Source organism: Oncorhynchus mykiss, chromosome 23 (assembly GCF_057628025.1).
Source record: "Oncorhynchus mykiss isolate SJ-2025 chromosome 23, ASM5762802v1, whole genome shotgun sequence".
Lineage (NCBI taxonomy): Eukaryota > Metazoa > Chordata > Actinopteri > Salmoniformes > Salmonidae > Oncorhynchus > Oncorhynchus mykiss.
In genome coordinates this window covers 14,201,383-14,215,585 of record NC_143044.1, presented here as the reverse complement: position 1 = coordinate 14,215,585, position 14,203 = coordinate 14,201,383, and the positions used below count along the sequence as shown (strand labels likewise).

Below are 14,203 nucleotides of genomic sequence, written 5' to 3'. Positions count from 1 at the left end.
TCAAGCCAATCCAACTTGTAGGAGGTGCTTCAGGAAGCATGGGGTGAAATCTCTTCAGATTACCTCAAGAAATTGACAACTAGAATGCCAAAGGTCTGCAAGGCTGTAATTGCTGCAAATGGAGGATTCTTTGATGAAAGCAAAGTTTGAATTACACAATTATTATTTCAATTAAAAATCATACTTATAACCTTGTAAAAGTCTTGACAATATTTCTTATTGATTTTGAAACTCACTTAATGTATGTTTTCATGGAAAACAAGGAAAAATCTAAGTGACCCCAAACTTACATACGTATATATATATATATATATATATATATATAGAATGTTTTATTGTCACATACACCATATAGGTGACAATAGTTTTTTTATAGGGTCAGCCATATAAGTATGGTGCCCCTGGAGAAAATGAGGGTTAAGTGCCTTGCTCAAGGGTACATTGACAGACTTTTCACCTTGTTGGCTCATAGACTCGATCGGATCAATTGTGCACCCATGACCAAACAGAACGGAACCGGCAGGGAGGATGGGGATGGAATTAGCTTTTCTCACTTTTATCTTCAGCACAGAGGAGAAGGTGTTGGCGTCTTCAGCCACACCACCGATGTAGAACTTTCTGGTGAAGACAGGCGGGTGGTCGTTCTCATCATGCACCTCGATATATACCTTGGCTGTGTTGGCTGCAGAGTTAGAGGAGGGACACAGTCACATTTTTGTCATTAAGCATGTCGTTTTATCCAGACAAACAGGGCAGCAAGTGCACATAACTTTTATTTTCAATCCTTTACAGTACATACCATAGTTTAGAAGAATAAGTTTTGGTTGGGAAGGGGAGTTTTATTGCAAAATAAAAGTCCAACACACAGGTTCCAGTTTATAATAAATAATAAAATATGTGCTCCTTTTGCTATTTCCATTCATATGCCTGGTTGTCCTCAAGGAAAAAGAGCTTGTTGTACGGGTGAACACACTCCATACTAGTGGCAGTCAGTGCCGTTTAAGACGAGGGAGGACAATTATTTTTTTAATGAGCATGGCCTTATTTCTATTACAGCATATTGGATGACTGTCATTCATGTTACATTCACCCAGTTCAAAGTAACATTGATAGGTTTAGGCTACGACATGATGCTTATGAGATTGCTACAACCTAGCCTATGAATTACAGTGTAGGCGCACACAGGTCAAGAGAAAATGTTGAGGAGACAGTGACACATGGACAGACAGCGACACATTCAATACAGCCTTGCACACTCTTGCCTGCATCTAGCTGATCAAGGGTGTAATCATTAGTCCAAAAGTTGCAAATGAGAGTTTCTATTGGTTAAATTGAGGTATGTTTATCCCTGTTTCTTTCCATTTGCTTTTGTTTAAAAAAAATGTTCAACAGAATTGGTGGAATGAATACACCCCTGGTCACGCGTAAACACAGTTCACATTCATAGCAGCCATGTTGTATTCCTTTTCGCATCTATGCACTCTCCTCTCAACTTTTCCCTTTGTTTGTGGACCTCAATACACAACACATCAGCTGTATGTGACCAAGCAAAAAAAACTTTCCATGTCAAACCATATCATAACTGATACACACAGCCAACATTGTTGATGCCATATTAGCTAAAATAACATCATAGTCAACATAGCTAATAAAACGAACGTGTTAGTAAAGCCGCTACAATCATGCAGTAACTTTACAGTAGTATAGTCACTGTAAAGTTACTGCACTTTACAGTGTATAGTCAGCAAAGCAGTTATACCGGCGGGCCCCGGTGGCAATATATTTGAAAAACCAAAAGTTTACCTTGACTTGGAAGAGTTCCAGTGTTGTGTTGGATAGTCATAGCCAGCTAGCTAACATAGCATCCCTCTGTTTGAGGAGGGTGTTTGAGTAGGCTAAACTAGCTAGCTGGATCACTAAGTAAGTGAAACTGAAAAAAATTGACAAAATCTATCTCTCTCTTGCTTCTCCTTTTCACCATGTTACACACCACAGTGCTACCTAGCTGTAGCTTATGATTTCAGTACTATATTCATTCGCCGATCCTTTGATTGAGAAGACAAAATGTCAGTTCATGCTGCAAGAGTTCTGATAGGTAGGAGGACGTCATGGGAAAGTTGTCATAATTATTGTGTAAGTCAATGGAATGGGGTGAGAACCATGAGTCTCCTAGGTTTTGTATTGAAATCATGGTACTACCCTACAGAGTGCTGTTCAGGCTACTGTAGACCTTCATTGTAAAACAGTATATTTTTATAATTTATCTGGTGATAATTAATATATTTAGTATAGTTTTATCTCAAAAGGGTAACTTTAAATGTTTTACTATATTTTTTTAATGAAACTCACTGAGGAGGATAGTCCTCCCTTTCCTTCTCTGAGGATTCTCCACTGCTCCATATCTATTTGTCACAGTTATTCATATACAGTACAAATACAGTATGAACAAACATAGCACAACCCTACACTTAGGAAAAAAAATGCACTGTCAAAGAAAATGTGTCTTCTATTAGTGCACAACATTTTAAAGTGATGTGGCATAGCGCTAAGAATGAGCAGAGGGAATAGGACAAACAAAAACACAGTACATCAAATCACAGGTACAAACACCACCATGTGAGAGCCAAAGGGAAAGCCAGGGGGGAGAGGAGCGAGGTTTGCACACTGCACAGTTTCTACCCTTTTCTTTTTTGCTCTCTCTTTCTCACCTTTTTCTCATCTGTTGTGGTCTTCTGGGAAATTGGTAACTTTGCAGTAAAGGCAAACCCTCACAAACAGATGATTGCAAGTGTATACAACCACACAGAGAGAAATGCAGCACACACACACATTTACATAAAGAAAACCATGGCAGAAAGTGCTCGAGTGTGTGTAGAGTGCATTTTCATTTAAGGAAAGAAGTGGTGGGGCTCGGGGAGATGTGTTAACCCCCGAAGGTCGATGTCCGCACCCCCACGGAAATGTATATAATTAGCATAATAATAAAATCCCCATAAAAAATATGTTAGTTTTGCAATAAATGCATCTCAATCTCAATCAACTGCATCAACCTATGTAGCACTTCCGCATCTGGGGTGAAAAGTGACAGACCTAGAGCGGCGTTTGTCAGACCATGAGACATCCTGAAAAATCGGTCTTCTCACAAAACCATCTGTAGCGTACGAATGGTTTGACCCCTTTATGGAAAGACGAGATCTCTCAAACACGACGGTGTTCTCCGTTTTGCTGTACAACCCCCACAAGGGTCTTAGGATTCATCTGAAGTCGGCACAGCTCTCACAAACATTTATATGTCAGTTGTTTTGCTCTAGGACTCCCACAGGCCTCACAAGACTCATCTGAAGGTCCCCCGGTACCAGTTGAAAAAATGGACCAAAAAAAGGGGTTAAATATATATATATATATATATATATATATATATATATATAGTTTAGGTTTCCTGGTCTTTCTTATGTCTCTCAGATATAGGAACAAACTTCATTTTAGATTTTTGGGGGGGAGGGACTATCTGTTGTTGCATGTAGTGAATCTGTTATTCAATAGCACGACAAATAACATTTTTCATCAACACATTTTTTTTAAATATATTTTTATACTTCAAGGGATCTTAGAATTCTAAATAAAATAGCAAAATGATCCTTAGTATGACCTTCTTAAAACTATTCAGTATAGCTTAGTAGAACCTCTCCCCAGGCTTAGACAGGGTTTAGACTCTTATGGGTTAAATTGATTCTAATAATTGACTCTGCTTTATTAAACGTGTGTGTGTGTGTGTGCGCGCATGTGTGTGTCTGCATGTGTAGTGATGTTAATTGGACTCTGACAATTACGCCCTGTTCTGTTTTGTTTATTTGAACTCAATAAGGTTTTAATAAAAATACAAATTAGACAGCAAGGTGCCCTGGTCTGTATTACAATAATTGCAGAGATAAGTGAGGTGAAGTGGGTTTCTCTGATGTGACACCTCCTCTTAGGACCATGATACAAACGTCAACCACAGTATCTAGCCGGAAATGTGATTAACTGATGTAGCATCCCAGCCCCCTATGTCTAGCTCAATATCCCTGTCTTACTTTTGGAGGGAACCCGCAGTTGGGCCTTGACCACGGCCATGGAGTCAGCCTGGACCCTGAGCACGTAGCTGGTAACAGTCTCATAATCCAGAAGCTTAGCTGTGGAGATCACACCTGTCCGGTTATTCACTTGGAACTCACCTGCAACCAACAAGAAAACAAACAATATGAGGAGGTATTGGAAGCACTCTCTGACAGGATCAACATTGGATTAAATTGAGATTTACACCTAAATAGATATAACCATCATTTGAGATGGCCATAAACAATAACTGGTAATTTTGCATAGTTTTAGAAAGGTCTGGAACTCACCTCTCTGGTAAAAAATAGTTATAAATTGCTGAGGTGTACTCACATTTGAGGACACAAGCTCAAGTACAGTACCTTCAGAAACTATTCACACCCCTTTACTTTTTCTCTTATTTAGTTGTTTTACAGACTGAATTTAAAATGTATTAAATTAAGATGTTTTGTTACTGGCATACACAAAATATCACATAAAGTCAAAGTGGTATTATACTTTTTTTATATTATGTTTTATTTTGTTTTATATGTTTTTAGCTGAAATAAAAGATCACATAAATGTTCCAATAAGCACAAAAACCTTTATGTTTACAAATTTGTTTACAACCCTGTTGGTGAGCACGTATCCTTTGCCAAGAGAATCCATCCACCTGACAGGTGTGGCATATCAAGAAGCTGATTAAAGAGCAAGATCATTGAACAGGTACACCATGTGTTGGGGACAATAAAAGGCCACTCTAAAATGTGTAGTTTGGCCACACAACACAATGCCACAGACGTCTGAAGTTTTGAGGGAGCATGCAATTGGCATGTTGACTGTAGGATTGTCCACCAGAGTTGTTGTCAGATAATTTAACATTCATATTCAGACATATTCAGACTAGCGGACTGAACGCAACAGTGTAGATTTCCTCAAGATAAAAACGTAATATTCAATATCGATAAATTAGACTAAATATTAGCACTTCACAAACTGGTGGGTAATAATCTTCAATCTGAATAACAACACAAAACAAATCATAAGACTAGACAAATTTATTGATAAATTATATGAAAACAAGCAACACCCAAACATGACGGACATTAAAACAAGGGAACCAATTTCAAAACGGAAACGTGACTCTTCTACAGACACAGATGATTTAATATTTTCACCACCGGGAATGGTAAAGGTCAAAACCGATCTGCTAAAATCAATAAATGACAAACTGGGCATACTTGAACTAGTCACTTAAGGATATAAAAGAGTTGAAGGCAAGCCTCGAGGTGAGTGATGAAAAAGTTGCGACATTGGGGAAAGATACAAACAAGCCAAAAGGGACAGTCAATTAATGAACAGTTAATGAATTACAAAAGGAGAACATCGTTTTGAGAAAAGCCTGACTTGACATACAGACTAGATCCATGAGAGAAAATCTGGTACTTTCTCCAATATCCCAGAGAAAGAAGGTGAAGTTTATGAATGCGGAGTTAGAGAGTTCCTCCTTACAGCGCTTCAGATCTCATGTGAAGCTATTGACCAAATCCAACTCGAACGTGTACAACGTTTCAGACAGAGAGGGCAGAGGTATGAACGCCCAATCATTGCCAAATTTGCTTTCTTTAAAGATAAAATAATGGTTAAAAGACTGTGTAACAGACTTCTTTGCACAAAAATCGACATGAATGATCAGTTGCTGAAGGAAATTACAGAACGGCGCAAAGTTCTGTATACAATCTTATAGGAAAATAGATTGAAAGGGAAATTCGTAGTTCTCATAGTCGATAAACTGTATATTGATAACCAAATGTTCAGAGTCAAGAAGACTACTGCATGCCTATTCTAAAAATGACAAAGTTCTCATAGAGGAGGTGAATAATGGACCACACAATACTAGCGATGGTAGGGATTTTAATAATAAAAAAAAATAGAAAGAAAAGCTTTCTTCAAATATAACTAATTGGAACAAAAAGTACAAATTCAACATAGTGGAGATAAAAACACAGCAGAAATAATGTGGGTATGTGTGGATGTATGGTGATGGAAGGTGTGGTGTGTGCTTTTTGGTGTTTGGGAAAAAGTGGCGTTAAGTGAGAGAGAAAGGAAATGGCTGCATATCCCAGAACCAATGTATATCTGAGAGCAGGGGTTGTGAGAGAGCTTTCAATTTTGTGCAGATGAGGGATAAAACCCCATTTCCACCATAATTTGCAAATAAATTAATTAAAAATCCTACAATGTGATTTTCTAGATTTTTTTTCTCATTTTGTCTGTCATAGTTGAAGTGTACCTATGACGAAAATTACAGGCCTCTCTCATCTTTTTAAGTGTGAGAACTTGCACAATTGGTGGCTGACTAAATACTTTTTTGCCCCACTGTACATTTTATAAATATTTATCCATCTAATTTGTTTATTTATTGTCCTATCACATTGGTACTGCATTTTAAAATAAATTCTACATATAATGTCTGTATTTATTGTCCTACAATTGTGGAACAATAAAAAAAGATGCATATAATTTACTTATTTATGGTCCTATCTTGATGGAACGGTCCACAACCCTATACCCTAGACACCCACATTAATGACCCAGACTCCAAAGATAAGTCCCTATCTGTTTTATGGGCCTGCTGTAAGCTGCCTGTATGCAGCCAAAATGGGGTCAGAGACCTTCTAGAGAAGCACCACCCCCTCAAGATTCTGAGCCTGCCTGGCAGTGTTGGTCCTGCAAATCCAGAGCCCCCTGATGGGAGAGCATAATATACAAGGAAATTCTCAAAGCTACTAATGAGAACCTTAATGATCTTGATCTTGTAAATGATATTGTACCTAGCCGGTGGGGATGCCCACACCCAAGCAGTGGCAGTGCTGGCAACACTAGCAGCAATAACCCATGGGGAGGGGGTCACACTGACATTCAGAGAGGGACCATACTATTGTGGCACTGGTGGCACAAAATCATAAGAGGTCTGACTGCACGAAGATGCTTGGGAATATGGTCACAACAGGGGACAATGTGTGGGTGTTTCAGAGGAAGGAGGTATATCTGATTTCTATCACGTGACAATGGTTAATCAAATCTCCCCATTTCTGCCCATTTTTGCTCAGTTTTGCAGGCCTTCTCATACAGCTGCAATTGTATATGCATTCGTGAACAAGGCCTTCTTGATTTGGGCTCTGGGATGGTGCAACTGTTGAGCATCTGAGTCTATGGTTGTTTGTGGGGGAAAGGGGTTGAGTGTTTATGAGTGTGTGTGCGTGTATGTGTGTGTGTGTATGTGTGTGTGTGTGTGTGTGTGTGTGTGTGTGTGTGTGTGTGTGTGTGTGTGTGTGTGTGTGTGGGTGTGTGTGTGTGTGTGTGTGTTTGTGTGTGTGTGTGTGTGAGTGTGTGTGTGTATATATCACAACTGTTACGAGGGAGTAAAATATGTTAGGGACAACATTGGATGAATCACAATTATTATTTGCTAAAATAATAATTGCTTGCCAAAATGTAATGTTTGTAATGGCAATACTGGTAAGCAGTAACAATAAACTGTCTACATTCCTACAAATATGAATAGCTAATTATAGGAAATTAAGATAAACAGGATTTTAAAATATATATATATTTTTTTAATAGTTATATTTAAAACAAATTGAGGTGAGGGAAATGGAAACGCTTTTGGCGTTTGATCTACTGCTTTTCTGTGGGTGGCACTGTGTGCTCTTTTCGAAGGATGGGTTCCGGTCTCTCTGGGGCCATGGGATCCGGGGGTTCGGGGGGGGTCTGCCATTCATTGGGATGATAACCCAACTCGGCATGAGGAGGGGTTTTAGCAGGTGGAATAGTGGGGAACAATTGGAGGTTTAATTAGTAGCAATGCAAATATTATGGTACAGCTATATAGACACTCAATCATTATGTTACTTTTTAATGGCACGTTTACAAACATATATTATGATAAATATAATTGAAACTTGTTTCTCATTATGATAATTTGTGAAATAAGTATAGCCATTTCAATTTGTAATGGCTTAGCAGATAATAAGAAAAGACGATCAGTTTTTACCTGGCTAAAAGAGAAGGAATATAATATCTATTGTTTACAGGAAACTCATTCAACAATTTTAAATTAAGTTTTGTGGAAAAAGGACTGGGGCTGTCAAAATATATTTCTCCCATCGGCAAAGAAATTCAAAAGGGGTATATTAATAGTAACAGTAATTTTGATCCAAATGTGCAAATTGTCCAAACAGATCCTCAAGGTAGATGGATGATTTTACATACGTTATTGGACCATAAACACATATGGTTTATTAACCTGTACTGTTCAAATAATGATGATCCAAGATTATTTAAAAAAATATATGAGAATTTATCAAATCTACAAGCTACACAAGTATTATTGTGTGAGATTATAATATGGTTTTAAAGTACTTCCTATTTCAAAATATTGTTCAGTGATTCATGAGTGACTCCATCCTTCGTAAAAAGTTTCAGTAAAACAAATTTGGTAGCATTTCGATGTTGAAGATTGAAAAATAATAGTCTGGCTTTTTATGGTGTTTCTTTTGCAGTGGCTTCTTCCTTGCTGAGCGGCCTTTCAGGTTATGTCGATATAGGACTCGTTTTACTATGGGTATAGATACTTTTGTACCTGTTTCCTCCAGCATCTTCACAAGGGCCTTTAGTGTTGTTCTGGGTTTGATTTGCACTTTTCACACCTAAGTACGTTCATCTCTAGGAGACAGAACGCGTCTCCTTCCTGAGCAGTATGACGGCTGCATGGTCCCATGGTGTTTATACTTGCGTACTATTGTTTGTACAGATGAACATGGTACCTTCAGGCATTTTGAAACTCCAATCTAACTGTATATAAACTTCCGACTTCAACTGTAGGTATTTAACCTCTAGGCGCACAGAACCCGTTTTTGGTAAAGCGCATCTTCAGCTGTTTATATATCAATCAGTATGGCGACTAAGTCAGGGAAAGCTAAATCTAAGTCTAGATATACAGATGTACACACAATTTTAGAAGAAATTGATCGGGAAAATGAGACAGAGATTGTTGGAGGACGATTCATTTAGCTAGCATAGCTTTGATTCCCAAATGGAGGAATATTTTTTGACGGAGAGGACATCGTTTTGGGCTGGTAAGTTTTTCTTATGCCAATGCCGTTGTTTGAAATTAATAAGGCCCACAAAAATGGCCAAAGTGAAATGGAGACAGTAGATACAGCTGGTCTGTCATAATATAATAAAGACAGTAGATCTAGCTGAAATGTCATAATATAAAATTGACAGTAGATCTAGCTGGTCTATCATAATATAAATGAGACAGTAGATCTAGCAGGTCTATAATAATATATTCAACCTTATGTTCCCTGTACTCTATATATATATATCTGTTTATTATACCTGTTGTTACAGGGCTCATATGTGAAACTAACACTCTTTCACAGTGACACTGACTCCGAATGGGAGCCCCCAGTGCCAAGGTGTCCATCCCCCACTGAAGCTGGTTCATCCAGCTCCTGCCACAAGTGATGTTCATCTGCCCAAATTTATTTCTGCAGGCATGGATGTGCCTCAGGGCCAAAATGGCACAGCATGGAGGCGTCGCTGTGTTCTTTGCTAAATGAAGCCCCCCATCAACTGCACCACATGCTTGGTGACCCTCTGCTTTACAGCAGAAAGAGACTGCTATGGCACCTGGCATCAGCAGCACAATATTGTGTAGAGGACTGAGGGTCTTCCAAATATTGAAAGTGTTATTTTGTAAATGTATATATATTTTTTCATGTTTTTTCTCCATTTTTTGGGGGGCTGTTTTGGTATTTTGTATATAGTTATTCCGTTCAAAATGTATAACTTCACCAATTTGGCCACTTGGATACATTTGGGCTACTTGTGTGGGACACCTGGGTGACTTCATGATAAATGTACTGTTGCCCTCTAATGTTTTTCACTGAAATTGTCCCCATCATCCTATCTGAATGATTGTTTTGTCTTTTAAAGATGATGATACAACAATAAAAATGAAAAAACGTATGCTTTTTTCATTGTATTATCTAAACCAGATCTATTGTGTTATACTGTATTTTCCTACATTCAATTCACATTTACACAAACTTCAGAGTGTTTTCTTTTAAATGAAATCAAGAATATGCATATCCTTGGTTCTGAGCCTGAGCTACAGGCAGTTAGATTTGGGTATGGCCTGAGCTACAGGCTAGGTTAGATTTGGGTATGTCTTCAGGCGGAAATTGAAAAAAGTAGGGGGGTAGCTGTAAGAGGTTAATAACCTCTTTGGGATAGGGGGCAGCATTTTCACATTTGGATAAATAGCGTGCCCAATTTCAACTTCCTGCTACTCATGCCAAGAATATAAGATATGCATATTAGTAGATTTGGATAGAAAACACTCTGAAGTTTCTAAAACAGTTTGAATCATGTCTGTGAGTATAACAGAACTTATGTAGCAGGAAAAACCCAGAGGACTAACCATTCAGAATTTCTTTTTTTTGAGGTCACTGTCTATTCAATGAGTTTTCATTGGGAATATAGATTTTTAAGGCACTTGCAGTTTCTACCGCTTCCACTGGATGTCACCAGTCTTTGGAAATTGGTTGAGGTTATTCCTTTGTGTAATGAAGAAGTACGGCCATCTTGGATCAGGGTAACGTTATGTGTAGTTTGAGAATTGCGCAAGACTAAAAAAGTAGTAGTTTGTGATCCTCCTGTATTGAAAACAGATAGACCCGTCTTCAATTTGATGGATTATTAACGTTTAAAAATACCTAACGTTGTATTACAAAAGTAGTTTGAAATGTTTTGGGAAAGTTTACACGTAACTTTTGAGATATTTTGTAGTGACGTTGCGCAAACTGTTTTTTATTTACTCAGGGGACCATTATTAGCATGTTTTAACTTTGAAAAGGCTTTTGATAAATTACGACTGGAGTTTATATATAAATGTGTGGAATATTTCCATTTTGGAGAATCTCTTATAAAATGGATTCAAGTTATGTATAGTAACCCTAGGTGTAATATGAAAAATAATGGCTACATCTCAGAAAGTTTTAAACTGTCAAGTGGAGTAAAACAAGATTGTCCACTATCGTCATATCTATTTATTATATCGAACTGTTAGCTGTTAAAATTAGATCCAACAATAGTAAGGTATTATAAATCCCTGGCTTAAAGAGAAAGGTGACATTGTGCATTGATGATTCATGTTTTCTTTTAAATCCACAATTATAATCCCTCCACAGCCTCATAGAGGATCTAGATACTTTTTATAACCTCTCTGGATTAAAACCAAATGATGATACGTGTATTATGTATTATATTATGTATTGGATCAATAAAAAAACTACTTTTACATTACCCTGAAGTTTAGCAATAAAATGGTCTGACAAGAGATGTGGACATACTCGGTATACATAGACACAAAGGCTTGCAGTCTGTTTTGGAATGGGTGGCCAGTAATAAACTGGTCCTGAACATCTCTAAAATAAAAAGCATTGTACAAATCATTCCCTAAGTTCTATACCTCAGCTGAATCTGGTAATGAATGGTATGGCTGTTGAACAATTTGAGGAGACTAACTTGGTGCTACTTTAGATTGTAAACTGTCATGGTCAAAACATATAGATTCAATGGTTGTAAAGATGGGAGAGGTCTGTCATCAATCCATGGAGCCTCAACAGGTGCATGTTTATCAATAATTGGAAGATGCAATTTCATAAATTCATCAAGGGCAGTGTCTGGATGCTCATTATTAATCACATGAGACCAACAAATATTTTTAACATCATCCAAATGAGAGTCACAGCAAAATATTTTGCATGATCTTTTATACAATATTTTAGGACCAGTTTTTGGAACTTTGGCTTTCCTAGATCACTGCTTCCAATGGGTACAGATACAGCTTTAGAACAAAGATGTGATCAATAAACATGTGATCAATACATGGACTCACTCTGTGTCCAATAATAGTGTTAAACATGATTTTTGAATGACTACCTCATTTCTATACCCCACACATACAATTAACTGTAAGGTCCCTCAGGCGAGCGGTGAATTTAAAACACAGATTCAACTACAAAGACCAGGGATGTTTTCCAATGCCTCTCAAAGAAGGGCACATATTGGTAGATGGGTAAAAGTATTTGTTGTATTCGGCGCATGTGACTAATAACATTTGATTTGATTTGATGCACAAAGTGATTTTATTATTCTGTGACACAAATAAAGTGGTCTTGTTTCAATTATATGAAATTCTGTAGTATTTTTTCATGTTGAGAGACATAAATCCGGCTGAGAATATCACAGTGAGATGACACCACAACTGTGGGATTTGCTAGACTGACGCCTGTTTACCAGGCTGGGCTCCATCACTCAGAGGTAGAGCAAATTTACTATTTTTCTGGGTAGGTCAGAAAATGTGACACATCACTCTTTGCAAATGTGGGGTCTGAAATCTGACAGTTCAAGTCAGCTCCACTGACAGAATGGTAACAGAGAGCGCACCAATTGGGTTTTCTGGCACTATAAGGCACAGGACTCTATGAAGTTCACAGAGCGCTTTGTACACCAAAATGTCATTTGGACCACTCACAGCCCCCCTTATAGGAGACATAACATCTGAGAGGTAAAACATTAAATATTGTCTGTTGGTGTAACAAAGGCCAACCACAAAAATGATAACCTCTTGTTTTTTTTTGTTTTTTAAAAACTTTTTGCACCCAGCTGCTGTATTGTAGGTGCACATTCTGTTTAACAGTTCCATTTAATTAGTTCCAGATGCTCAAGTTTAAAGCACACATTTGGGACATTCCCAAGTCAATGCATTAATCAGGAGTAGACTGTGCATCACACATTAATAAAGACTATCGCACATCCCCTTACACTGTGTACAAGACAGTAGTTTTGGAATTGTTAGTTAGATTACTTGTTGGTTATTACTGCATTGTCGGAACTAGAAGCACAAGCATTTCGCTACACTCGCATTAACATCTGCTAACCATGTGTATGTGACAAATAACATTTGATTTGATTTGATTTGATTTGACATTGACTTCACAGACATGGAAATAGACTGTGATAAAATAAAACTTCCACTGTGGTCTCAGCCACCTGTTCTCCCTTCCCTGAGAAGCACTCTTCATGGCTGCTACTTCAGGAGAGTAGAAATCACTGGCCTTCATAATTGGCAGCCGCTCATCTCTCCTCTATACCTCCCTCCTTTGATGTTTAGACTGAAGCTAACCATTTGCACGTCTCCACTCTTGATTTCCCTGGATGCAATTGTAACACAAGTAAAGTGCATCCAATTTTTGTAGAATGGATTGTACATTATTCAATAGATTGTATGTTATTGCAATAAACAGAAATATGACGTTTTCCTATTTTGGTGAGTGTTTCTTCTATCTTTGGCACCAGGGGGTAATGTCTGCACTTACCACCTTCGTTTCCTCCCACGATGGAGTAGAAGATGGTCTGGTTGATGACGGCTGCCAGGATGCTGCCCACCGGTCTGCCTACTGGGGACAGCTCACTGACAGGAGCAAACCTGCAGACAAAGACAGAGACAGAGATGGAGCGGACATGACTAAATATCCCTGGACACTTTACCACTGAGAAGTTCCACTGAGAAAAACAATTGTGAAAAAAATAATAATCTGACAGTATGCTCCTTCCCACCACATTTAGCAGACACACTGTTGAATATGGCACATACAAAACTTTCACTAAACAAAACCATATTCACACTTTTACAAGTTTCTACAATAGCAATTAGCACTTTATTTAAACCTGACAAGTTCCAGTGCACATTAAGTCTGTGTCTTTAAGTAAAAATGTTGACATCTTTTAAAAACACTTAAAATAAGGGCTGTGTTTTCATGTAGGCTGTTGTTTTGATACCCATGTACATCTCTCTTGGACAAGTTGACTTTTATCAATATATTTGCTGTATTTACCCTCCCAAAATTAAATTATAATTAGCTGCTAATGTGGCTATTATAAAGAGCTACAAATGCCATGATGCTCTGGATGAAACTGCTGAATAGAGGCAAATCTCAGACCAACCTCGAAACCAAACAAGGGTGGTCTATGGTGATACTGTACATGGGGT

The 14,203-nt window shown here is 37.9% G+C and overlaps 1 protein-coding gene across 1 annotated transcript in view; it reads right to left on the bottom strand.

Moving 5' to 3' along the window:
- The window catches only part of LOC110502464 (protocadherin-15-like), a 98,963-nt gene that overhangs the window by 46,040 nt on the left and 38,720 nt on the right, over positions 1-14,203 (bottom strand). Inside the window, exons 4-6 of the mRNA XM_090218050.1 lie at positions 13,530-13,639; positions 4,074-4,214; positions 555-682 (exon numbers count right to left, since the gene is read on the bottom strand). Coding sequence (XP_090074176.1) covers positions 555-682; positions 4,074-4,214; positions 13,530-13,639 — 379 coding nt within the window. The remainder of the gene's footprint in view (positions 1-554; positions 683-4,073; positions 4,215-13,529; positions 13,640-14,203) is intronic.